The 24,936-nt window shown below is 41.2% G+C and overlaps 1 protein-coding gene across 2 annotated transcripts in view; it reads right to left on the minus strand.

Moving 5' to 3' along the window:
- Positions 1 to 24,936, minus strand: part of SEC10 (exocyst complex component sec10) — a 109,819-nt gene that overhangs the window by 11,018 nt on the left and 73,865 nt on the right. For both annotated transcript variants that reach the window (XM_087682196.1, XM_087682197.1), the window contains 8 exons: positions 12,742 to 12,827; positions 12,419 to 12,589; positions 9,841 to 9,894; positions 9,593 to 9,721; positions 9,214 to 9,306; positions 7,845 to 7,991; positions 5,264 to 5,361; positions 5,096 to 5,180 (listed from right to left, as the gene is read on the minus strand). In XM_087682196.1, coding sequence (XP_087538322.1) covers positions 5,096 to 5,180; positions 5,264 to 5,361; positions 7,845 to 7,991; positions 9,214 to 9,306; positions 9,593 to 9,721; positions 9,841 to 9,894; positions 12,419 to 12,589; positions 12,742 to 12,827 — 863 coding nt within the window. The remainder of the gene's footprint in view (positions 1 to 5,095; positions 5,181 to 5,263; positions 5,362 to 7,844; positions 7,992 to 9,213; positions 9,307 to 9,592; positions 9,722 to 9,840; positions 9,895 to 12,418; positions 12,590 to 12,741; positions 12,828 to 24,936) is intronic.

Genomic DNA, 24,936 nt, shown 5'->3' on the forward strand with positions numbered 1-24,936 from the left:
CAATGAGTTTTTCCAAGTGCACCAGCCCCACACCTCAAGAGAGCAAATACACAATCTTCGGGATCAGTATGGGAGGACTCATTCTAACCCAGACGAGGTGATGGAGATCGCCATCGACTACTACAGACGCCTTTTCCAGCAGGAGACAGCCTTAGCTAGAGGTCAACGATGCGGACAACAGGTCTAGGATCACATCTCGTCCCTCATCACAAAGGAGATGAGACACTCCCTCCAAGCCCCTTCACAGAGAAGGAACTAGAGAAAGCCTTCCATACATAGGACAGGCAAAAATGCCCGAGAGAGGATGGCCTCTCTAAGGCCTTCTTCACTACCTACTGGGAGGTGGTGAAGGACCCCTTACTGCTAGCTTTCCAAGAGATTTTCACTTCGGGACGGATGCCAGGGAGTCTTTCGACAGGTCTTATCAGTCTCCTTCCCAAAGGGGGAGACAGGTTGGAGCTATGTAAGTGGAGACCGATCACCTTGTTGACAATGTCCTACAAGACACTAGTAAATAAAATTGGTAGGCGGCTCCGCCCTATGCTTCCAGACATCATTCATGACACACCGACAGGCTTTGTCTAGGATAGAAGCATCCTAGACAATGTCTTCACCTTCTTTGAGGCGACTGAATGGGCCCAGCACAGTGGTCAAGGATTGGCTGTACTACTCGATTTCGAGAAAGCCTATGACGGGGTGAACTGCGACTTCTTGGAGGGCACTATAGTGAGGATGGGCTTTCCTCAAGCATGGATCCGTGGGGTCTCCGCACTGTACAGATCGGCCACCAGCAGGGTTCTCATAGGTGGCAGGCAAGGGGAGGAGATTCGGCTAGAGAGATCAGTCCTACAGGGCTGCCCCTTGGCCCCATATCTATTCTTATTCTTTGCAGAGGCAATGTCTCACTTCCTCAAGTCATGTGTGAGCGGGCTACACAACCTCCGACTTTCAGTGAGAGAGGAGACGGAGTTGTTAGACTCAGAGTATGCAGATGATACAGCACTTTACGTAGAGGACGATGAGTTGATGCTGGAGAGAGTGAGACTGGCCCTCAAGGTGTTCTGTATTGCAACAGAAGAGAAAATCAACTGGTAAAAGTCAATTGGTTTTCTTACAAACCCGGACTCTAGGACGGAGCAAGGCATCCTGTAACCGGCCTGTTCACTGGAAAGGGCGGTAGTGTACAACCAAAATATATAAATGCTTTCACCCAATTCACAATCGCCCACTTTACCTGAACTTAAAGACACAGAATCAAGAAGAAATACACGAAGCTAGAATGCTCCTGTTGCGACATAGACACCCTGTTGGCCCCTAAGTCACGCGCCCCTTGCGGTATTTCTTTATTCATTAACAAAGGGATAATCCCACAATAACCTAGGTGCCTACAAGCTGTCCCTGTACAAAGTGGAGAAGGAAACACACTTCCAACCCGATTTCGACACCATAACGGCAGTAAAGCTTGACCTGGTCATTATCCCTACTCAATCGGTGCCTCCATACACCTAAACACACTCAATGAAGTGCATGGTAAGAAATTCAGCATGCTGCATTTTCTGGTTTTTGTCTTTAAACTGCTCCAAAATACATGTACAGTGTCCCTGGAGCTCCCTTGAAGCTTCTGGAGCAAATAGACACCAAAAATGTCCAAAAACCCAAACCTGCAAAAATATACAGCAAGCTGTAATTTCCTGTTTTCGGCCCTGTTTTACCTGCCAATCACTTGTGTGCGTAGCCAGCGGGCTCCCGCACCTTATGGGCCACTTGCCCTTTGAATCCTGTGAGATTTCACACGAGAAATCTCAGGAAAACAGCGTTTTCCACACAAATATCTGCTTGGGAATGCAATTAGCAAACCCTGTACTTGTTCAAGAGGCTCTTGTCTCGGCAATTATGCATAAACCCACAACACTGTACATGATCCATCTGATCAGCCCACAACACTGTACATAATCCATCTGCTCAGATAAGGAGAGAGTGACCTAGGAGGAGCAAGCTCAACCTCTGTACATGAGTCAGAGATGAAGAAGTACCCTCCATAGCTGATGTATTTGCAGCAATCTGCCCTCAGCCCCATGAGTTCCATGCTCCCATCTGCCCCTCATGCATTGAAACTCGTTTTTGTGTTGCTCTCTCTCTCTCTTTTGGGAATTTATGCCCAAATTGTGGCACATGGCATAAATGTAAAAATTTTCCTGTTTAAACCTTTCGGTCTAAAATTCTCTATGATCGGTGCAAAATTTGACCTCGGCACAGACCAGAGAATTAATCCTCGTGCAAAAACGAAGATAATGACGCGAACAGATTCTGGGGTCCAAAAATAGTAACTCCCTAAATTTTAGGAGCTGCTTCCATTGCATCCCCACTAGTCATTTGACCATCTTTGCAGACTATGACTACATCCAAATTTGCAATGTAGCTCAACTTAAAGTGAATTTCCACTAATGACCCCACATGGACTCTTCTCTTGGAGATTTGTCCATCTTCACTTTGAACTAGCCTCTTCCAGGCTAGTTCTTCAACACACTTGTCCATATACACTTTCACAAGTCTCTTCCAGGCTTGTCAATATACAGTGCCATCAATCTCTTTCAGACTTGTACTGGACCTTAACTGTCCAGTCTTGACTCACTAGACATTCCTGTCCGTTTCACATACTGGCCATGCAACTCAAGCGTTTAGATTTCAAGAGGGATCCTTCCAAAAAGAAAAACCAAATAAAGTAGTAATAAAGAAATCAGCAAAAAGGTAATAGTTGTCATAGTCTTGTGACACATCCACTACCGTCCGTTACCTAGGGTTCTAGGTGGGACTCGACATCACTCCCGCCTAGCAGTTTCTCCCAATCCTTGATTCTATTTGAAGGAAGCTGACCTATTGGAGCACCGCTCGCCTTTCCCTAGCAAGCTGAGCCTTGGTGATTAACCAGGTCCTCCAAGCGACAGCTTGGTACATCGCCTAGTGTTGGTGCTTCTCCATGTCCTGTGTAGCTCAACTTCGCCGCCTAGTGCGGAATTTTCTTTGGGTTGGGTCAAACGGCTTCAAGGACTCTCGGGCCGAGGTGGCGTGGGCGACCATCACTCGGCATCGGTCAAAGGGAGGGCCTAGGATCATCAACCCAGAGTATCAGAGTATGGCCCTCTTAGGCAAGCTAGTAGTTCGTGGTCTCACACTAGGAGGGCAGACCTGAAAGATCCTATTGCAGGAGGGCCTCTAGGAGTGCAGACCGAGGCTTGGCGATGATTGGAGGCCGTCCCTGAGATGGATTTTCACAACAGCCCAGATCACCCCCCCTAGATCTCCCTTCCTACAAAGTCTGCTTCGCATGTGGCAAGGCCTCCGTAAGGCCCTAATTCAGAGCCCCCGAAGTTGCAGGAGGAGATAGACCACCAGCCGCTGATCTGGAACCCCCCGGTCAAAGATCGGGAGGGGATACAGATTGGCGAGTGCCTCTATATCCAATGGGCTGGTTGGGAGGCAAGCACGGCTCGCATCATGAGAACATGACGGGAGGTGTACAAGAGGGTGGACGAGGAGGTGTTGCAGCAGGCATCAGGCTGCCAAAGAGATGTTGAGTTGAGGAGAAGGGAGATTGACACAGCAATACCTCAAGAGTGGCTTGCCCCCCCAGACGAGAGCCGGTAGAGCCCGAAGAGGTATGGGCCCCCAGGTTTTCACCAACAGGTATCCCCCTACATGTGGCAGGTAGAGTGGGAGACGTCCCACCTGGGACTTTCTTCACCGTGCAGGAGGGGAGGCGTCTGGCCCTTGACAAAGGGCAACAAGATGATGAGATAGTTGTCCATTCATGGAGGAGGATTCGGATGGTTGGCCTTCAAGGGAAGACATGGCGGCTGGACCCTTATGTCTTTTGGGAGAAGCTTAGGGAGTGGAGCCTCTGGATGTGGGAGGGCCGGCCACTTGACGAGCTGGAGTGGGATCTGGGAGAGTGGCTATGGCCGGCCACTACGGTCACCAAGAAGCCACCAAGGTTCCTGGAGTATACAGCTAGGATTGGCAAACACGTACCAATGCAAGAGGACATGGATTGGGCGCTGTCACCCAACAGGCATTGAGCAGAGCACAACATCATGGAGGCTTTACGACAGACCTTCTAGCACCACCTATGGGATAGCTAGAGGCCAAGGAGGGTATCGTACTTCTTATGGCTGGTGGCACATGGAGGCCTGGCAATGGGGAGTTGGTTAGCCCAGATGCAAAAGGGAGGTTGTAAACGTTGTACACTGCAGCCTATGGAGACCCCAAAGCAGTGCCTTTGGTTGTGTGAGGCGACGCAGCTCGTGTGGAGAGGAGTATGCCGCATCCTCCATCGTACAATACCCAACCTTGGATATATCTCATAGGGAGCTTTCTGATGGCAGGCAGTTAGCCATGGCCGTCACCTTTTGTATGAGGTTGGGATGCAGGACACAATATTCATTATCAAGGCAAGGTCATGCGCAGTTGTCGGTTTGGAGGCTCTACCCATCCGCAGGTACTGGAGCCCATAGCAAACCACTCAGAGGTATGGAAGATCATAGGGAGTCTTACTAGATGGCATATCTGGAAGGCGCAGTGTCAGGAGGTTTTTGGTGGGGAGAGACTTTCAGCACAGGCGACGTTAGCAGAGCTCTGCCCCCCTCCATGGCATCTTGCCCCCATCCCCCCTAGACCGCCTTGAGAGGCTTGTATATTTGATATATCCATGACTCTGTATCAGCTCCAGCTAGTCTGTCAAGCATGGGCACTTCCTTGTATTCTGGTTTTTTTCTCTGAAGTAATATAATTAGCCACACTTTATTTGCAAAAAAAATTACAGTCGAGCACAAGAACCTTTCACAAACAGTGCCCACCAAATTAACTGAGAAGTTTATTGTGATTCTATATGTTAGGCCCAATGAACATGAAAGCTCCCTCACAGACAGATAATCACATAATATCAGATAGAACCACTATAAACTGTGTATCGAACAAGGTACGATGAGCAGAAAAGAACAGACTCTTAAGACCAACGCATAGTAAATCATGCTTGCCACTGTGATAAACTGGAAGAACCACAAAAAATATATGAAATCACTTTAGTCCAATTACTTGCCAGCTCTGTCATAAATGCTTGTTTATTCAGCCCCTCCAAAGCCCCATTAGCAGCTTCAAGCATCCGTGCTAAGTACGCAATCACACTGCCATGCCCATACATATGTTAAATTGCTGAATAATAAACATATAGGTGTAAATCTTAAGAAAGAAAAGGCATAGTATTAACCGTGTGCAGGCACTGGTAGGCCGATAGTCTGGAGGATTGCCATCTTCAAGAGGACGATAATCAATGACCTTCTGTTCTGCAGCAAGTAGCCTGTCCACCTGGAAGATGCAAAACAACAATTGGTTTGAACACATTAGTACCAAGAACTGCTTCAAATGGGTAAACTTCATCAGATCTTGCAAGATCATCATATTAACAAACTTAGATGACTACACCCTGGCATTTGAATACACTTGCAAAATTTGAAGACAGCTGGTGCTTTTCCAGAAAGTACATCTGAAATGCTTCAACAAGATTGACATCTGGCTCCTCTCAAACACATTGCATGAAGTACTATGCTCAAAATATGAAATTATCAAGAGTGAATGTTATAACTTGTGATCCTTCCACACCCTTGATACTTCAAGTTTATCATTGGATGGGCATTCCGGGAAAGAAAGATCTCCACTAATCCCAGAAATATGACAGAACTAATGACCAGCACATTTCCTTCATTGTAAGCTTCTGGCTTGTTCAGTCTCAATCTTTTGAGCCCAGATTGATGGCAAATCATTAAGCTTTGATAGGAGGTTCCCGATGGCTTACTCCAAACAAGAAATCGGGCCAGGGCATGCTGCTTTCCTTGCACGATGATGAGAGACATTCTGTAGAACATGGCTTGCTCATGAGATACAAGAGAGGCCAGTGATCCATTATCAAACTCCTTAGCAATCCGATGACCACCTCTTCCAATTGTGTGACACAGCAGTGTATTTCTACTCCTGCAAAGTGGCTAAACGTCAGGTCGATGCACATTCTGCTTGAGGAACATAACTCCTGAGCCCTGCACACCAAGTCCTGCACCTAAACCACCAGAGTGACCAGTAAGATCATGCTGACTGTATTCTTGCTAGCAGGCTATAGGTGGCTGTTAATCATATATAGTAGCCCAAACCAGCTGCCTCCAAGAAATTTCTCATATTTAAGAGACCTATGGCACCAGAAATCTTGCAAGAGGACATAGGTTTTCTTTTTTGCAACATGTCAGCCTGTGCTGGAAATTTATGCAATGGACTGTTTGTGCTATTCTATCTGCACATAAGAAAAATGCCAGCATGGGTTTATCCCACTCCCTTGGCAAATGTTTTGAGGGAAGCACCCTTCCCAGTGGGCGTTTGGGTGTGCATGCCTTATCTTAGGAAAAAACTATTTGATTTTGGGTCCAGCAGCAGCATCATAGTGACATGGAATGACCATTCAAGAGATTAGGATTATTACTTTATGCTGATGACATCCTCCTTATATCTGATTCACCAGAAGGGTAGTTGTCCATGTAGATGCATTAGAGGCATTCTGTGGGACAAAGATCTTACAGTTACCTTGCAAAAAACCACAGCCATGGTTTGAAGCACCTCTCTGCAGCAGATTAGGCAATCAACAATACAGTCTACCTAAAGAGAAGAGCCAATTGGGCGTGCCACACCCTATGTCTATTTGGTATCACTTTCTTAGGGACTAGCTTTTCCATGAGATGGGGTGCAGAGGCCAGACTGACACGTATATGCAGCATCAAGGGCACACTAGGATCATTGCACTCTCATTCACACTTTTGGGAGCCACAAACAAAGCTATGGCCATTTGACACTTGTGTCTGTGGACACAAGTCGATTGTACACCAGGAAATCTGAGGCCCAGCAATGAGATAATCTTTGGAGAGTACGACAATTGGACAGAAATAGTGCAAGTCAACTTAGATTTCTCCCTTTTACAGTTAGTTGGTTTGCGCTAAAAATTTCTGGACTAGACACCACAAAGCCGTTTGATACTTCTATACTCGCATAGCATCGTCATAATGACACGGAATGACCATTCAAACCAGTAGAATACCACTTGGCACTTTTGCTTTATGGTCATGACATCCTCAATTCATTCAAAAGGTTGCAGTGCCACCTAAATGCATTAAGAATTTGCCAAAACCAAGATCGTGGTTTCCCAACATCAGCAATACAGCCAACCTTTAAAGGAAAGTGAATAGAGAATGTCACATCCTATGCCTATTTGGCTATCACTCTCTTTGGGCTTAGCTTTCCCATAAGGAGGGGGGCAGACACAAGACTGATACATGGATATGCAGCACCCAGGGCAATTCTAGAATCATTTACTCGGTTTTTAGGAGCCAAGGACAAAGCCAGGGCATTTGACATGTAAGTTGCTCCTGCATGTACATCAGGATATCTAAGGCCCAGCCACAGGGTAAACTTTGGAGAATGCCTCAGGTACCAGGAGACAAATGTTTCATTGTCTCATCACAGATGATTATCATTTAAACCCTCTCACACACTTACAAACAGACACATAACAAGAGCAGTGATCACAGGAAGCATTTTTGGGAGCCAGTACAGAAACCTTCTGCTACAATGATTTGCAACTTTTCCTTTATATTTGGCAGGGTTTTTCCTTCTTTAACTAAAATGGCCTAAACTTTTACATTCAAAAGTCTATCAGCGACTTTTTCATATCTGTGCATTGTTAAGATAAACTTGAAACATATTATTACATTGTAACATTACAAATAGCTTTGCAGTAACATACTAGCTCTCACCTCAGCCAAGACTGTATCAATACATTGTTGCAATCCTTTCAGGGCAGCACTCTCAGCATTTGACATAGATGCTGCCATCTCTTCACAACAGGCAGCATGTGCTCCATCTACAGGTAATAAGAGCCGGGCCACAGTCGTAACAAAATGCTGTATAGAAGAAAGACAGCACATAAACATTGACGATAAGATAGCCAAAATACAACCATGTCCTAAAGAAAGGATATCTGCCCCAGAAGCTGTGTTGGGATCAGCATTTTGTCATCACTCGTATCTATCTTAAATTTTTTAAGAGAAGCAACAAAATAACTTCACTCCTTCGAATGTAATTGTGGATTCCAAGGGGGACACCTTCAAGCAGCTAAATTTTAGGGTTGCCGATTCCAAAGGGGACACCTTCAAGCAGCTAAATTTAGGCAAAAACCATTTCCAACTAAGTACTATTATTAATGTCGTATCAGCACCAACACAGAAGCATGAATGGAAAGAGCTCACAAAATAGAGGATTTGATATTCTGAAGGCCTACGATTATCTCTGATCTGATATAGAAGAATAAAAAGCACCCCCACTCTCTCCAAACAATCCATCTCACAATTGTTGTTGAGTTCCTATGGGCTGATTGAACAAATAATTCAAACTAAATGAACCAGCAATAATGTGGGTACTGCTCATCCATATACTTTACAAGTAGTAACAGAGGCTAAGTTAGGATTGCCTGTACTCCAAGAAGTGTTGCCCTCTGATTTTTGCAAATTGACAAAGTTACTTGCAATTGGGATACCAAACACATTAACATCCAAAATAAACAAGAACTGAACATCATAAACAGAGAAGAGTAGTTGGGAGGCACAGGAGGCATTCAGTGGCACTGATCTCATTCCTCTCATGGATGGTGCCATGCACAGTAAATCAGTCATGCCCAAGTACATTGATAAGAGACACCAAGCACATGTAATGGAAAGCACACCAAGCATATGTAATAAAATGCACACTGTCCTTAGATATTGCAAACTGCACAGGAATGTAATGTATACGATTTGCACTACAGAGTTTGGCAATGAGCTGCGGCAATTCATACTTCACAGGATCCATACTATCTATTTTGGTTTCTAGCAGGGGAACCACTTCAGCATCCTTCAGATATTTGGAGCTGGTTCAAAGCATCCATTAGGGGCCAGGTTTCAAAAACTGTTCCAGGTGATGTTGATAGGTATTTAGTTGGTCAGATTTCTACTCATATGCTGTAGCAAAAAGAGAGAAACATGTGCACTTATGCACATGCACAATCCACATAAACAAAGACAACAAAAGCAACTCTTTAAAAAAAAGAGGAATAGATCTGCAGCAAGGCCAGGGACTAGCAGTCTCAACCTGCTGAACCATGGAGACATTTGTTGTTGAGCGTTGCACTGCAACCATGAAGGCCCTAAAACTGCTCTCCCCTGCAGCAGCCGCTGCTTCAGCCTGATTAAAAAGATATAACAACAACATTTACTAGTTGGCAACACCACTTAAGAAAAGTAAGTTATTTGCACAGATTCTGTGTGGTTTTAGAACAGAAAGAATAACTTGAAGATGGCACAACTGGAATGTCTTTATACCTGGTGATTGTTTTAATTTTGAGTTTATAGTAAAATTTACATCAGTCTGCCAAGATAAATTAAATATGCCAAAGCGGGACAATAAACCATAGATTTTCTGTTTTGCAGCACTCAAAATTACACCAGCAACAAAAAAGCAAGTAACGCACCGCAGATGCAGCTGCTGCAGCTACTCTTCGGCTAACACTTGTTCCAATCACAAAACGTTCCCGTAATGCTGAAGCCTCATTCAAGGCATCCCTTGCTCTTTCCAGACCTTCGGTTGTATATTGGCTTACCTGTTGAAAGTCAGATATGAAAACAAATTCAAACTAACATGCAGAGCAGGAATTGGCACATCAAATATTATCGGGGTACATTATAAAAATCAGGAGCAAAGATACAACATCATATTCACCTGGTCAAGCAGGCATGTAAAAATGGCTCTCACATTTGTTGCCAACGGAATGGGCTGCAAAGAGAGAAGTTTGATATTAGCCTGCCTGTACCAAAACTAACAAAACCAGCAGTTCGAAACAGTTATCCAAGCAACTTTCACTAGTAATTTCGATGAAAGAATGTACAGGTATTTACAATGCACACAAGACCCACAAACTCCCCAAAATGGCCACAAACAGGAACTTGGGGGTCCTCTAATAATGCCTAACCACCTCATATGACCATGGAGAAGGAAAGAAGGAAGAAGGATGAAGAAAAGGAAGAGCCAGTCTCAAAAAGTACAGAGTTACAGAGGACTTTCATCTACTTGTCTAACTCCAAGAAGACAATCCTGAAAGCTCTCAGCCAATTGGCAATGCTATGCGGAATGTCTCTGATCACTATAACATACCTACACAGTCTTGTATGGCCTTTACTGACAAAGAAGAGCACCTTTCACAGCCAAAACTGTCCAAAATTTGTGTGTCATAAACGCTAAAAAGGAGAGAGAAATTGCCGCTCTCTTTTTGCACTACAGCCACTGAAGTAAAGAAGCCAATGAGAAATCACCTCTCTTGGCATATGCACTGCAGCCACCAGAGCACCATCAATCCTGCCATCAGATCCACAATCCCAACCTAGCTGGACTGGTGATAACGGAAAATAATGATCATCTCAAAACCAGGCCATAGGATCCATGGAATCTAGCTAGTTGCCAAGCCAACAGTCTCTATGACTAACAACAAGAAAGGATTAAAACAAATCAATGCATGATACGATGGCCACTAAATCATGATCCTTTGTCTATAGCAGCATTGAAACTCATCCGCATCCATAGAATGTATCCAAAGTTGTCCAACATCCATAAAGGTCATTACGCTGTCCCCATTTCTGCCTGTACACTACCAAAAAGATCATAAACCCTGACTCAGCATGACCTGACACAATCTTAAAGTAGGAGAAGCCAGACAGAGAGTAGGCTCACCTCAGCAAAAGAATGATTCTATGTCTTGGAAATCTACCACATTGCATCTGTAAGAAAAAGCTATGAAATTTGCTGAGTTCTACTCACAAGCATAGTAGCAGGGAACCATGTATGGATCTATTCCCTTACTGAACTTTAACTGTCCCCATTTTCCTGTTCCCCCACAAAACTAGCTTAATCTAAAGAACTAAACTGAAAACTCATTTCACTTCTTCAATCAAGTAATTTAAGTCAATGGTGGATAAGAAAAACTAAAACGGCTAACCAATTCACTTCCTAAATTCAACTACATGATTTGCAAATTATCTAACCTAGAAAAGTCACCGATAGTTCCTCAAAAAATCCGTGTCTTCTTGGCTTATATGATAGACTTTGTGAGATACATGTTATGAACATATACATTTGCTTTTTCCAAATCGTTCTTCCCATTCCCTCCTTTGGCTCTTTCCTCTTTCCTAAGGAGCCAAATTTTTCGCTCCCTCTTTCTCATGCCCATTCTATATGAACTATGCATAAAATAAAGCCATTTAGTGAGATGATGCTTTTACATATAGCATTGTTCATGCATGTGGTTTTCAAATGTGACACAGCATTGCATAATTGCAGAACAAGGACTCAGATGGGAACAGGGTTGGTGTCCGTATTGGTGTTGTGACAAGGGATGGCCAAAAGCAAGGAACAAGAACCGGGAGTATTGTGGCATGTTACAGAAATTGAATATATCTTTAATCACCAAGTTTGTTGAGAAACTTTGAAATTGAGAATTTGAATCTTCAAAGCATCACCCACAAAAAGAAAAAGCAGTGTATAAGACTAGCACAAAGAAAGACAAATAGCAAATACAAGTGTACAGCAGGATCATACAAATTATGAATACACAAACATCAAGTAAGAACGAGGGACAAATTACAAAACGAGTGGCAAGCTGTATAGTGAAAGCTCCATACTCCCATAGGCTATAGCAACTACATTCATCATGAGGTCAAGACTACAATCCTCCCTAAACCACACAAAAAGGTTTCCAACCACATTCTTGCCAAGAGTGGTGACTGCAAGAGATACTGGTGAGAAGAAAAACAGAAACATAGAGGCTAGGAGAGGCTTGCTGATGGGGTGGAAACTAGGAGGAGCGTACCAATTCCAAGAGGGGATCGTATAGAGCCTAACAATCCAGTCACCTTGAAATCTTCAGCATGGGTAAGTGCATATCCTGTCCTCCTTTGCTATTTTTAACTCTCCCATCTATGGTCTAAGCAGTCATGACATGCCTAGCTACTTCCACATTTTCGCTACTATTGCTTAAACAGAAGCAAAGTCTGGCAGTTATAGCTTTGTTGTTTTTTATCCTATGCTTAAAAAATTACCCTAGTGATAAAATTTAATATTTCGGACAAACATGATATAAATGTCATTCATGTAGGAGTGAAACATGGTACAAGTATTTTGTGTGAAAATTTCATGTTGGTAAAGGTCCATGGTGGAACAAAACAGCCAGAAAAAACATGGTATGAGATGTTATACATGAGGCATTCCCAGAATTCGAAGGGCAGCAATGCCCCATGCTGAACTGTACCTGAGGAGTTAAAAGACTGCATCTCTGAACTGCCTCCTCATTCCAACGCACAAATTCAGTGACAACACTTGTAGACATAGGTTGATGGGAAGGGGCAGATGGCATTCGGTTTCGATGAAGCGTCCCCTGCACATCAACTTGTGCTGGTATCGGTGACTTCAGTTCCATCATCTACACAGATTTTAAAGTGAAACAAATGCACATGAAATTAGAGATTTTGCCATGGTCAAAGTGAAAGTTCTTTAATCAACTAAACCTGTGTGCATGCAACATCAACTACAAAGATACATGTATGAAAAATTTCAAACCTAGTAGAAAACTACCTTCCCTTGAAACAGCTGGTTTAAAGATGCCTGTTCCAACTCAGGATACTCTTCCCTATGAGTAGAAAACAAAGACTCAGCAAGACCTGCATTTAACAGATCAACTGATCAAGTCATGAGAAAGAATGGTTGAGTCCATGCCAACTCTTACCTACAAACATTCTAGAATTGAAAACGCTCCAATAAGCTTTGAGCTAATCAAGAATCCAGCACTAAAGATATACTCTCAAAGAGAATGCATAATCAAAATAATGGAACGGGGGAAAGACATCTTCCATGGTGAAAAATGTTACTGCAAGAAAGCAAGCTTGTGTTTCAATAATATGGTAGTATAGACTAATTTCAAGACAAATAAATTTCAAAGGCGAGCATACACGTAAAAAACAAAGGGAACTGACATGCTGACCTACTCTCAAAATGTCTAAATGCAATAAGCGTGTTTCAAGTGCAAATAAGATGTGCTTTCACTGATGGCCTGAACTTTACATTTGATCAATATTAGGTAGGTCCTTTGGATGGTCAATGTGACCATTTCCATTTAGAACATCATAGTGTTAGGTTAGGGTTCAGCGACACACGCACACTCACACACACTCACAGTGAACAAGTGAATAGCAAGAGAAAAGAAAGTGCCTGAAGGTTGCATCCACTATGTGAGAATGAATGAAAGTACAATCTCGAAGGCACTAAATACCACACCCACTGACGAGTCTTTTGGTGTTAGCAGCAGGGCTGCTGGTGGCTCTGGCGGTTCTGTCTTTGCAGGGCAAAAGCTACTCTTCGGGCAGCTGAAGCCGCTTTCTCGCACAGAGCACAAGCTGATGGTGACAGGACCTCAAGCGGAGTGGCACCAGCTCGCAGTGGCTGATTGGAACTCGCGTGGGAGCTACTCTCGTACCAAATGTGAGAAAACAAATCAGCTATGGAGGAGAGAGAAATGAGACGTTGACAATGAGTGAGCTAAAGCAAGAGAGTAAGTGTATAGGCTGAACCAAACCGAAAAGTGTGAGGATACAGCCTAAGTTAGGTCAAGGGTTGACCAAACCAGCCCTCCACCAAGTTATGTCAAGGGTATTGGCTGAACCAAACCGAAAAGAGTGAGGATACAGCCTAAGTTAGGTCAAGGGTTGACCAAACCAGCCCTCCACCAACTGACTAGAGTTGAGCTGACTAACCCTAGTCCCTAGTGTCACTACTTTTAAATGTGAAGACACTTGGTACACACACACTAAAGTGACGCTTATTAAAGCGTTCACACCATCAGAATAGATACTATGTGCTAGTTTCAAAATGAAAAGATGTGTCCAGACTCCAAAGAACAAATATGTACAATGCACAAATTTAAATTAGAATATCGAATTAAGATCAATACAAAAACAACTAGCATCAAGCCAATAAGACAATCATAGACAATAGAGGCATGCTAACTACATAATAGGTACTGGATACTCAAAAGTGAAGCTAAAAACTCAAAAGAAACATCCAAAAGTAAACCGTAGTCTGTAACAAGACTATAGGGCTACAATCTATGGGTACTAGATATTAGTGACTAGCAATAGTCACTCATCATCTTCATCATTCTAAAAAAGTGCAATCTCCCTCCCCTTCCGCTCCACCCTCCTCCTCCTCATCCCACTAGCACTGACCAAGAGAACTTGAGCCAGGAACATCACTAGTGCTTGCTCCCTATCTGATAGTAAGGTTACAATGTCCTCTTCCTTCCCTCATGTCTGTCGTAATGCAAGCAATCTATCATCATCCTTCTTATTGTTGAGCATAACCAATGTAACCTCCATCTTTTCATAGCCTTAGTCCTTAATCTTGATGATGAGATGAAGGTTTGTATGAATGTACACAAGCTGCTCTGTACATTTTGGAAGCAACTTATTCCATCTCTTTGTTTGAATAAGTGAAAATATCCTCCAATTTCTCTCACAAGGGGAGGCACAAGAACCTTGTGAAAGTAGTTTTATGGCCAATTGCTGCAAATTCAATGTGTATTCTCCAAATGTTTGCCATCATTTAACACCTAGATGCATTATTATCTCAACTCTTGCAATTGGCCAAGTAAATATACCTGATGCTGACTTGTACATGTCAAACTCATCACATTATATACCCTACATATCTAGATTATATATTTTGTATACCTTTCTACCATTGTCATCCATCCTTCATGCACCCCTTTGTCACTATTAGGATTCTTTAATCTCCAAATAGAATGCAATACAAAGGCTGCAATATGTAAAGGTGAATGTGTCATATCCCATCTGTCCACACAACGCTCTTTAATCTCTTGCAACCTAGCATCTCCCACTCCTAAGGTTTATGGCCCTATGGGGCTCAAGGAATGAGTGTTAGTCATGCAAATGCTTCTTTTGGTGTTGGTTATGATGCAAATACAGCACATGCATCAATTTTTGTAGCAGCCAATGTATGACAACTTGACTCCCAAAGGGGTAACAAAAGCCATGATGAGGGTGGTAAAGGGGGTAAAGTTTGAGTCCTTTCAAGGTGCACAAGCTAGGCTGAAAGCTTTGACATTTATTCAGTAGTTTGATGTGACCTATTTGGGAGGCAACTTTACTAAATCCTCAAAGATTCGGAAAGCAACCACTTTCTTAAAGGGAAATGCATTGCATTGGTGGTACACATTCTTAATGCAAGGTAAAGCACCATCAATATGGATACAATTCAAGTAAATGTTTGCATCGAATTCCTTGACTACTAACCTTGATACAACACAATCCCAAAATCTGGAATAGTATAATAAGAAGTTTTGGGATGCCTTGTTGCCAGTAACTTCTTATTGTCCAGTTCCTCTTCATGAGCAAGTGGATAAGTATTATGTGGGCTACCTAAGGGAATCAAGGATTTTTGCATTCAATCAACAGTACCTAGCATGTCTCATGTTATAGAGACTGCTACTACAACTAATGCATTGCTGCACATAAAAGATTTGGGCTTCTAAGAGAGTGGGGAGAAGTTAAATAAGAAGTTGTCAAAGGCTCAGAAAAGGGGTAGATCTGAAAATTAGCTTAAAAAGAGGTCAAAATAGAAAGGAAAAGGCTGGAAATCAATTGCACAACGTGGGGAATTAAGCGCTGTAAATAAATGCTTTGTTTGTGAACAAGAGGGTCACATGGCTAAGGACTCTCCTGATAGACAACAAGCTGGAAAAAAATCAAGGAGATCCCAAGGGTAAGAAGCCCAAAACATCAGTTGGATTGATACTTGATGTTAGTGATCAGCTCAATAATGATGTTACTGAGTTATGTGGAGCATAGGGCAAAATCAGATATCAACATGCTTGGATTTTCTTTAATAATGGAGCTTGAGCTAATCTTCTCTCTATGAACATAGCAACCTATCTAAGCATCAGAGAGGATTAGATGGGACCCATGGAAGAAGTTGGTATGACTATCACACCTCTCATTGGAAAGCTTCGTTTGCACATTCAGAGATATGTGGATAGCGAAGAGTTCTTTATTGCTCCACTTGAGGGTTGTAATGTCTTGCTTGGTATACCTTGGTACCATCATGTGCATGCAATGATTAATTCACATGCTAAAGTGAGCACTACTTAGTATAAGGGCAAGGCCCATATTTTGGATGTAAAGTTGAAAGAGTAATCTACCCTTATTATATTAGCTCCTGCCATTTTCAAAGTAATGAAAAATCACCTTTCAGTGTACTTGGTTTTTACTAAGGATAAGGTTGATAATAAAAATGTTGTGGGCATGTCAAAGTTAGAGAAGGATCACATTTCATTCCTAAAAATGTATGTTGATTGCTTTATTGCTTCGCTTGAGGGTTGTAATGTCTTGCTTGGTATATCTTGGTGCCATCATGTGCATGCAATGATTGATTCACATGCTAAAGTGAGCACTATTCAGCATAAGGGCAAGGCCCATATTTTGGATGTAAAGTTGATAGGGCAATCTATCCTTATTGTATCAGTTGCTGCCATTTTCAAAGTAAGGAAAAATCACATTTCAGTATACTTGGTTTTTACTAAGGATAAGGTTGATAATGAAAGTGTTGCGAGCATGCCAAAGTTAGAGAAGAATCACATTTCATTTCTAAAAATGTATGTTAATTACTTCTCTCACTTTTGAAGCAACTACCATTTGAAAGGCCAAAAGATCATGACATACATCTTATCCCTAGAAGTAGCCCACCTAATAAGCCACCCTACAAGGTAAGTGCAGCCCAGTAGGAGAAGAAAATGAGTTAAGTGAATGAGCCATTGGAAAATGGGTTGATTCAGTCCACCTCATCTACCTTTTGTTCTCCTAATGTATATACATTGACTATCATACTTTAAATAAAATTACAATAAAAAATCGATTTTCGATCCCTCGAATCAATGATGTTATGGATAGATTGCAAGGGGACAACCATATTTAATCATATAGATTTGAAAAGTGGGTATCATCAAATTTGCATTAGACCAAAGAATATGCTAAGACAACTTTCACGACATCTTTTGGATTGTATGAACTTCTTATCATACCTTTTGAACTGACGAATGCTTGCAAGTTTACAAGAAAGAATTGCTTGTTGTAATTCATGCACTTTCACAAGGAAACGCTATCTTTTAGGAGCTAATTTCACAACGCAAATCGACCATCATACATTGTGCTATTTCTTGACTCATATTATGTTGTCTAAGAAGCACATGAGATGGGCCCACTTATTATCTATGTTTCACTTTCAAATTGTACACATAGATGAAAACAAGAATGTGGTGGTTGATGCATTGTCATGTAGGCTTCGGATTTTGGCTATCACTATGGTATATCACACAGAGTTGGACGCCATGAAAGATCAATATGGCGTTATCGTGTAGGCTTCAGATTTTGGTCACTATGATATATTATACAGAGTTGGATGCCATGAAAGCTCAATATGCTCTTGATTCACACTTTATGAATATATATAATCAATTGGCCAGATGCATCAACACTTTGTGCTTAGAGATGGTTTTCTAATCATGCATAAACGGCTATATGTCACAAAGCAATTGAAGCTTAAAGTGATCACTAAGGATTATGCTCCTCCTTATCCAGTACATAGAGGGATTGATGCTATAGTTAGAGTTGTGGAGCATTTCTTTTATTGGCCTTCTTTGAGACACAATATTGAGCAAGTATGATAGGCAAAAGATGTTAGGTTTATTGCAACCCTTGCCTATTCCAAATAGGCCTTGGCAGAGCGTTTCTACGGATTTTATCTTTGAGCTTCCTAAGACACCTAGAGGGTATCCCTCCTCATCAGTTATTAGTATCTAATATCACCATTGATATTAGTGCCCAATAAATTAGTCTAGGCCCAAATCTGACACCGGATATGACCTAGTACCTCTTAGGCATAACTTATCACAACTTTTTGCCTTTGGCATCAACTAATATTTCAACATCCTACGTCCCACACTGTGCAATAATTAACTTGCATCTCACATGTGCAAGTCACATTAGCACATTTGATTAACTTTCAATCAAACATTAAGAAAAGCAATAAAATTTCATATCCTTATGACAAACCACCACCTTGAAATTCTTGCAATTATCCTCCATTGCATTACAATGTACCAAAGCACCCATTGCCACTATTGGAAATACATACTAGCATTATAGTCAAATAACATGTGCACCTATTGCTTAACCGTGCTCATGCTCTCTAGATGTGAAATTCCAATCACTTAAACCAGTTACAATCCACATACATGGATTGTAACCACTATCAATACCATAAGAGATTCGTCTACATGTCAAACCCTAACACTATTTTGACCACTAAGGCATTATGATGCATAAACTGAGCATAAACAACACATCATAGAAATGATGTACCACATGATAGTCATGTAAAGTATATATCAGATGCAAACCACATGGAACTTATGCAATTGTACTTCTTTTATATCATTTGCAAAATGTACACTACATACCATCCATATATCCCATACATGCCTTGCAAATGTACATCACATCCAAAAGTACATTCCATGTATTCTATACCTACTAGCCACTTACAAATGTATAGTTTCAAAGCCTAGGTGCAAACCATAGACATCTGCATACTAGCTCGCAGTGACTAGTACACTAAATAGCAATCCTAGTGATAGAAATACTGTCAACATACAGTACCTTGGATCATAGGAGCTAAGAAATGCATTTCTTTTAGTTTGAAACTTACGAAACATTTCTTTAAGTACAAAACGTTTGTAAGAGTAAAAAACGTGGGTTTTTTTTGTGAGTTGGAACCCAAAACATGGTTTTTTTAACAAAAACTATTAGGCAATGTTAAACGTGATGATGATGATGTGTAATGACTCGTGAGAGCTCAAGATTTTGGATGAGACTGATTTTTTTATGACTTTGTTTAGTTACTGGACTTTGTCAATCGAGTATCTATTCTTGTCTTGAGAGTTGATTATTATATGACTTTACTCTCATTTATGAGTTATTTATTATATATTATGATTCATTCTCGATTTTGACATTTTATCAATTTGTTTTAAAATGAAAATCATGATGTTGCAACTTGATTTAATCCATATTGTAGATAGGCTATTTACATGTTTATTTCAATTTTCCTTGTATGATACACATGAATCATAATGCTTGAGTTCTAAACAATAGTATAGCTTGTCCAAAGATTAATTTTGACATAAGTGACAAGTCAACAATTGATAATGGATATGTAACGTATTATTCTCAATTGACTCTATTATCACTCAAGCTCAATTGGCCATTCTTTGTTTAAGAGAGAGTTCTATAGAGCTTTAGAATCTCTTTCCCTAGTCAAAACTATTAAAAATCTGTATATAAAAAACTTGCGTTTCTAATTTTACCCCCTCTTGAAAGAAACTTACGAAACACATTTCTAACGTTTCGTTTCTAAATGTTTCTAACATTTCTGGCTGCTATGCCCGGGGTACAAACCAAGTACATCTGAGATCCACTACATAACCAAGTTGTCCATCACTAGGGGAGTGGAGGTGCAATCTCCCCTTTCAGCATCAGGCAATACTCTAGACCTTCTATGCTCTGTTGAACCTAAATGAGCCCAATCCAAACTCAGGACTAACAAAAACACAAGGTAAAGTGCAACATTAAGGATCATCTTCCAAGTCACCCTCTTCCATCTGATTGCATTCTTTCATAGGTGAAACAATATGGAAGCTTCACGAAGAAACACATGGAAGCTTTACCCTTTGAATATATGCCTTTGTCTCTTGGAGCACACAAATCCTTAGAACTTTCATATTGCTGCAATTCTATCTTAACCAACATGAAACCTCACATCTAGCTGACTAGCCCCTCATGTATACTTGACATGCTAGAAACACCAGAGGCATTAGGAAGCATTCTTGTTTGCATCCTTTGGACTGTTGCAATGTGTTTGTACATAGGAATTTACATACTACCAGACATACCAAGATACGTTCTCCCATACATTGTATGCATTAATAGTTGCATTTTCCTCATGACCAGCACTATACAAAACATTTGCATGACCAGCATTAATAAATACCACAAGTCCCAAACACAATGAGTTGCATATATGCATTGTCAAACTTGCCACTTTGTGCTATAACATCATATCAACATTGCTATACATGGGGTTATACATGTTACCAACCATAGCCAGATCCGTTGGGCCTTGCACACCACACACTGGTTGTTGTATACCATAAGGAGTTGTACCATACATCCCTATATGCGGTCCCAGACCCACCATAGCATGAAAACTAGTGCCATCCCAAAGTACCCTAGCTACCCCATCATTGCATACATACCCTACTATCCAAAAAGCATTGGATTGGCACTTTCAAGTTGGCCTTGCATATGTATCAATCACCCCATTGGCATCATTTACTTATACTCACTACCCACAATTGGGACATCATGCTTATATATTAGCTCTTCCTTTGGTGTGTCTTGATGTTCCAAAGCTCTTGAAGACGATTTTCTCTTCTTGCCTTTGCTGCCCTCCTTTAACAGGTCAAAAAGTGCATAAACTAAGAGTCATTTACTAATCACACAAAATATTTCAGCTGATGTCCTCAGCTGATCTTTAAATTGGTCATCAAATTCCTCTTCCTCTTACAGAAGTCATCAATCTCAAGAGACCTAGAAGAACCAACATTTTGATATAAACCAACATTATCAACGTGCTGCCGACGTTGCATGCCTTGTCCAAGATTAAGCATTGCATTTCCCTCAATACTTCATGAATTTTCAAATTAAAAGGCATCATCCATGTGCCTGATCCCATCTCACTATCTGAAGACATTCTTTATGTAATGCTCAACTAAATAAAATTGCAATACTAGAGCAAAGCTTCTCACCTTCAATCAAGTGCCCCAGGCCCACCAATTCCTAGAAATAGAACCTTGAAACCAGCCTTTCTCCTTGGAGAGGATGGTAATGACCTCACCAATCAACAATTACAACAAGCACAAAATTCACATAAACTGAAAACGCACACTTTACCACTTTAATGTTGGACAATGGACAGCCTGTTGGCGTCAAAATTGACACCCCTTGTAATATTTCTTTAGCTTTTATTGCAAATTGATGGAGTACAACTCAAATCAGCAACTAGTCCAAGTGTCTCTTTTTGTTAAAACAAACCAAGGAGCCTTTAAACTAATTTTCCCCTTGGTTTGCTTGGGGATTGACCTCCGCTCTACTCCTTGAAAGACAAATTAAGCCCCAAATCTAGTATAGGCTAGCTAGCCTCTTGAATCTCTATGAAATTTTTTAATTTCAACTGTTGGATTTCAAGTCATAGACCCTCGATTCTCAGCATGCATCCTGATGTGGTCGTCGAACCCTACTTTCCACTTATAGGGTTTATAGCAAAGATTTTCCAATATCTCTAACTTTGATGCCTCAAATGGCTTCGTTTTGCTAAGGTTACTTCAGAGATGGCTATAAGATGAGAAAGAATATTGTAGAGAGAGAAATTTCAAAGTCTTACCACAAGAACGGTTGAAAAACTTCTGCTGCCCTACTTAAATAGTCATGGAAGTTGTCACCTACAACTTAGAACCACTAAAAAGGTTGTTGCCCCCTCCTATAGGCTATCACATGTACCAGAAGGACCTTAGGTTGCTGTGACTTGCATCTAGAGGTCTCCAAACAGTTGTCACCTGCTGTAGGATTGGTCCCCAGTGGTCACAAATCACATTAGCAACATCTCCTTGCCCTGTAATAATCTCCTTCTCTCTCACAATGGCTGGAATAGACTTCCATCCGTGCCCCCAAAACGTTTTTCCCACTTACATGGGGAAGTTTTGCCAAGTAGAAACCTTATAATCCTATTTTCCAACATTATCCAACTTATTAAATTAATTTTTAAAATATTAATTTTAAAAATTAATTTAATAATTATTCTAGTGTCTTAAAAATAATTCCACTAGCCAATAATTAAATTAGCTAAGCCAATGTATCTTCCAAGTATCGCTCAACAGTTATTAGCTCTTAGACTAGCATTGATTAATTAATTAATGCCTAGTCTCTAATGTCACCATTGATATTAGTGGCCAATAAATTGGTCTAGGCAAAAATCCAACACCAAGTACCATCTAATACCTATTATGCATAACTTATTACAAGTTTTTCATTTGGCATCAACTGATATTTCAATATCTTGGGTTCCACACTGTGAAATAATTAGCTTGTACCTCACATGTGCAAGTCATATTAGCACATTTGATCAACTTTTAATCAAATGCTAAGCAAAGCAATAAAATTTTACATCCTCATGATAGTGCCCGTTGAGGTATTGGAGAGGGTCAGCAAGATCGCATATTGGTTGAAATTGCCTCCACATTGGCAAATACACAATTCCTTTCATGTGAGCTCGTTGATACCATTGATGGTGATGTGTCTGAGGATGTATCTACTGAAATTCAACCAGAGGTTGAGAAACTGGATGAGATTTTGGTACTCGAGTAGATTTTGGCACATAAAGAAAAAGAGATCTAATATAAAGTTTCCAAAAGGTATTTAGTGAATTTTAGAACTATTGGCCAACGGATGCTAAGAGGATGGAAAAGTACGACTTAGCAAACCATCCCCAATTGTTGTAGCTTTACCTCGAGGCTTTTCAATTAACTTTGAATCAGGCTCAGTTAGGTTCAACAGAGCAAGGATCCAAAGCATTGCCTAGTGCTCAAGGGGAAGGTAGCACTTCCACTTCTCCAGTGATGGACAGCTCTCATGTATAGTGGATCTCAAATGTATTCACCTTACATCAAGGGTACTATGCTGACAGTATGTCTACCATGAGGTCGATATTCATCTTTATGAGTCTTTTATTATGGCTTATGCTGGCTGGAAATTTTCAGCAAAACTTTGGCATTAGTATGGTTAGGCAACAGTGGCCAATGTTGTTTTCACTATGATGCCTTTTGGGAAATTCCAATGCAGTATGATTTGCTTTGGCACATTGCAATGTAATCAAGGATGATTGCAAGGATTTCAAGGGAGTAGTCTATTATGAGGACGAGAAATTTTATTGCTTTGCTTAGCATTTGATTGAAAGTTAATCAAATGTGCAAATGTGACTTACAAATGTGAGATGCAAGTTAAATATTTCGCCTCCCATTTGACCATCCATCACAAACAATGTTGTATCCATATCTCTTCCACTTCTCCCTAATGTCAAGCAAGTCACGGCCAATGCATTTAGCCTCATCCACAAGGTCCTTTGTGCATAGGTTATGATATGAAGGTCATCTATAGCTTTGACCTACTTGTCCAATTGCCTTCAGCAAGCCAAGAAAATATGGGCTCTTTGCTTTTCAAAATGGAATATCTTTTGCATAAAAGAATCGACAAAGAGCAATATATGCCTTCTTTTGTGTTTGCATATCTCATGCTTCTGCCAAAGCACCCTGTGATTTGACCACTTTCTTCTTTTCACTTACATGCTCGTGAGAGCTAGATTCCCTAGCCTACGCAACACTTGCATCTTTATTGCTAATGCCACTGACATGAGAAGCATCTCCCAAATCTGATACACATGCATCGATGTTTGCCATGGACTCTTCCAGTTCAACATCCATATGCAATCTATGAGATGCATCCTTTGCACTTTGTAGTGTTGTGTTGCACTTATCCACACCAAGACCTCTTAAACCCAAAATGTGTGCCCTTATAAGTAGCATGCTGCCATCCCAAGGGTCTCCACAATACTTGCATCTACATGCATTCTGCCCTCCCAACTATTTTCACAATAGTCACATGCTCCCATCCAGCTTTCCCCTTTCTTCCCCTCTTCAAAACCTAACACAAAACTAATGTAGTGTCAGACAAAGACATTGGGTTGTAAAAGCTTGGTACCGTTTGATTACGGCAAAGCTCCAATTTCAAAATTCAAAATTTCAGTCTTCAAGCTTCAGCTGAGAGAGACTCTGAGAGAGAGAGAGAGAGAGAGAGAGAGAGAGAGAGAGAGAGAGAAGCTTCAGCTTTGACGGTGCAGGCTAATTTCACTGCACACTGGTCTTTGAGGCTTGAAAGAGAGAGAAAAGGAGAAAGAGAGAAAAAGGTGCTCAAACTTCAGAGTTCAGACTTCGGCTTTCAGCCTTTAGGCTGTGAACAATGACAGTCCAGGTTGAATAAACAGCACTGCCAAAGGCTGAGAGAGAGAGAGAGAGAGAGAGAGATCTTACCCGGTGGTCAAAAAGTTTGGGGCAGAAGTATTTCCAAGCAAGCAGCTGTTTTGATGACAGTTTGTGGACTTCATGCCAGGATTTTCAATCATTTTCAGTCAGAGAAGGTGATTTCCAGGCTGAATACAATCATGGACCAGTAAACAAGAAAAAGCGACCTGAAATTGGTGCCCTTTTTTGTTGATTTCCCCTCTCTTTTCTTTTGGTTTGGGGGGGGCGGGGGGCGGGGGGCGGGGGGCAGGGGGGAGGGGGGGACATCAAGTCTGAAATGTGTTTTCCAAAAGTCTGTTTTTGAGACATCTACAAACATCTGAAAACAACTATGTTATGAAGCATGTACATGATAATGCTACGTACTCTCTATGTGAGCTTGATGGTACAGAGTGGAAGGTTCTTATTGCTGGGAAGACAAGTAAGCTGTTCAAGAGAAGAGATGCCAAATGTTCCTATGAAAAAGAAAAGCAAGACATGGAGCATGTTCATAACAGCCAAGAAGATAAAGA

Source organism: Lygodium microphyllum, chromosome 7 (assembly GCF_053477565.2).
Source record: "Lygodium microphyllum isolate KBCC chromosome 7, Lygodium_microphyllum_v1.1.10, whole genome shotgun sequence".
In the NCBI taxonomy this organism is placed as follows: domain Eukaryota; kingdom Viridiplantae; phylum Streptophyta; class Polypodiopsida; order Schizaeales; family Lygodiaceae; genus Lygodium; species Lygodium microphyllum.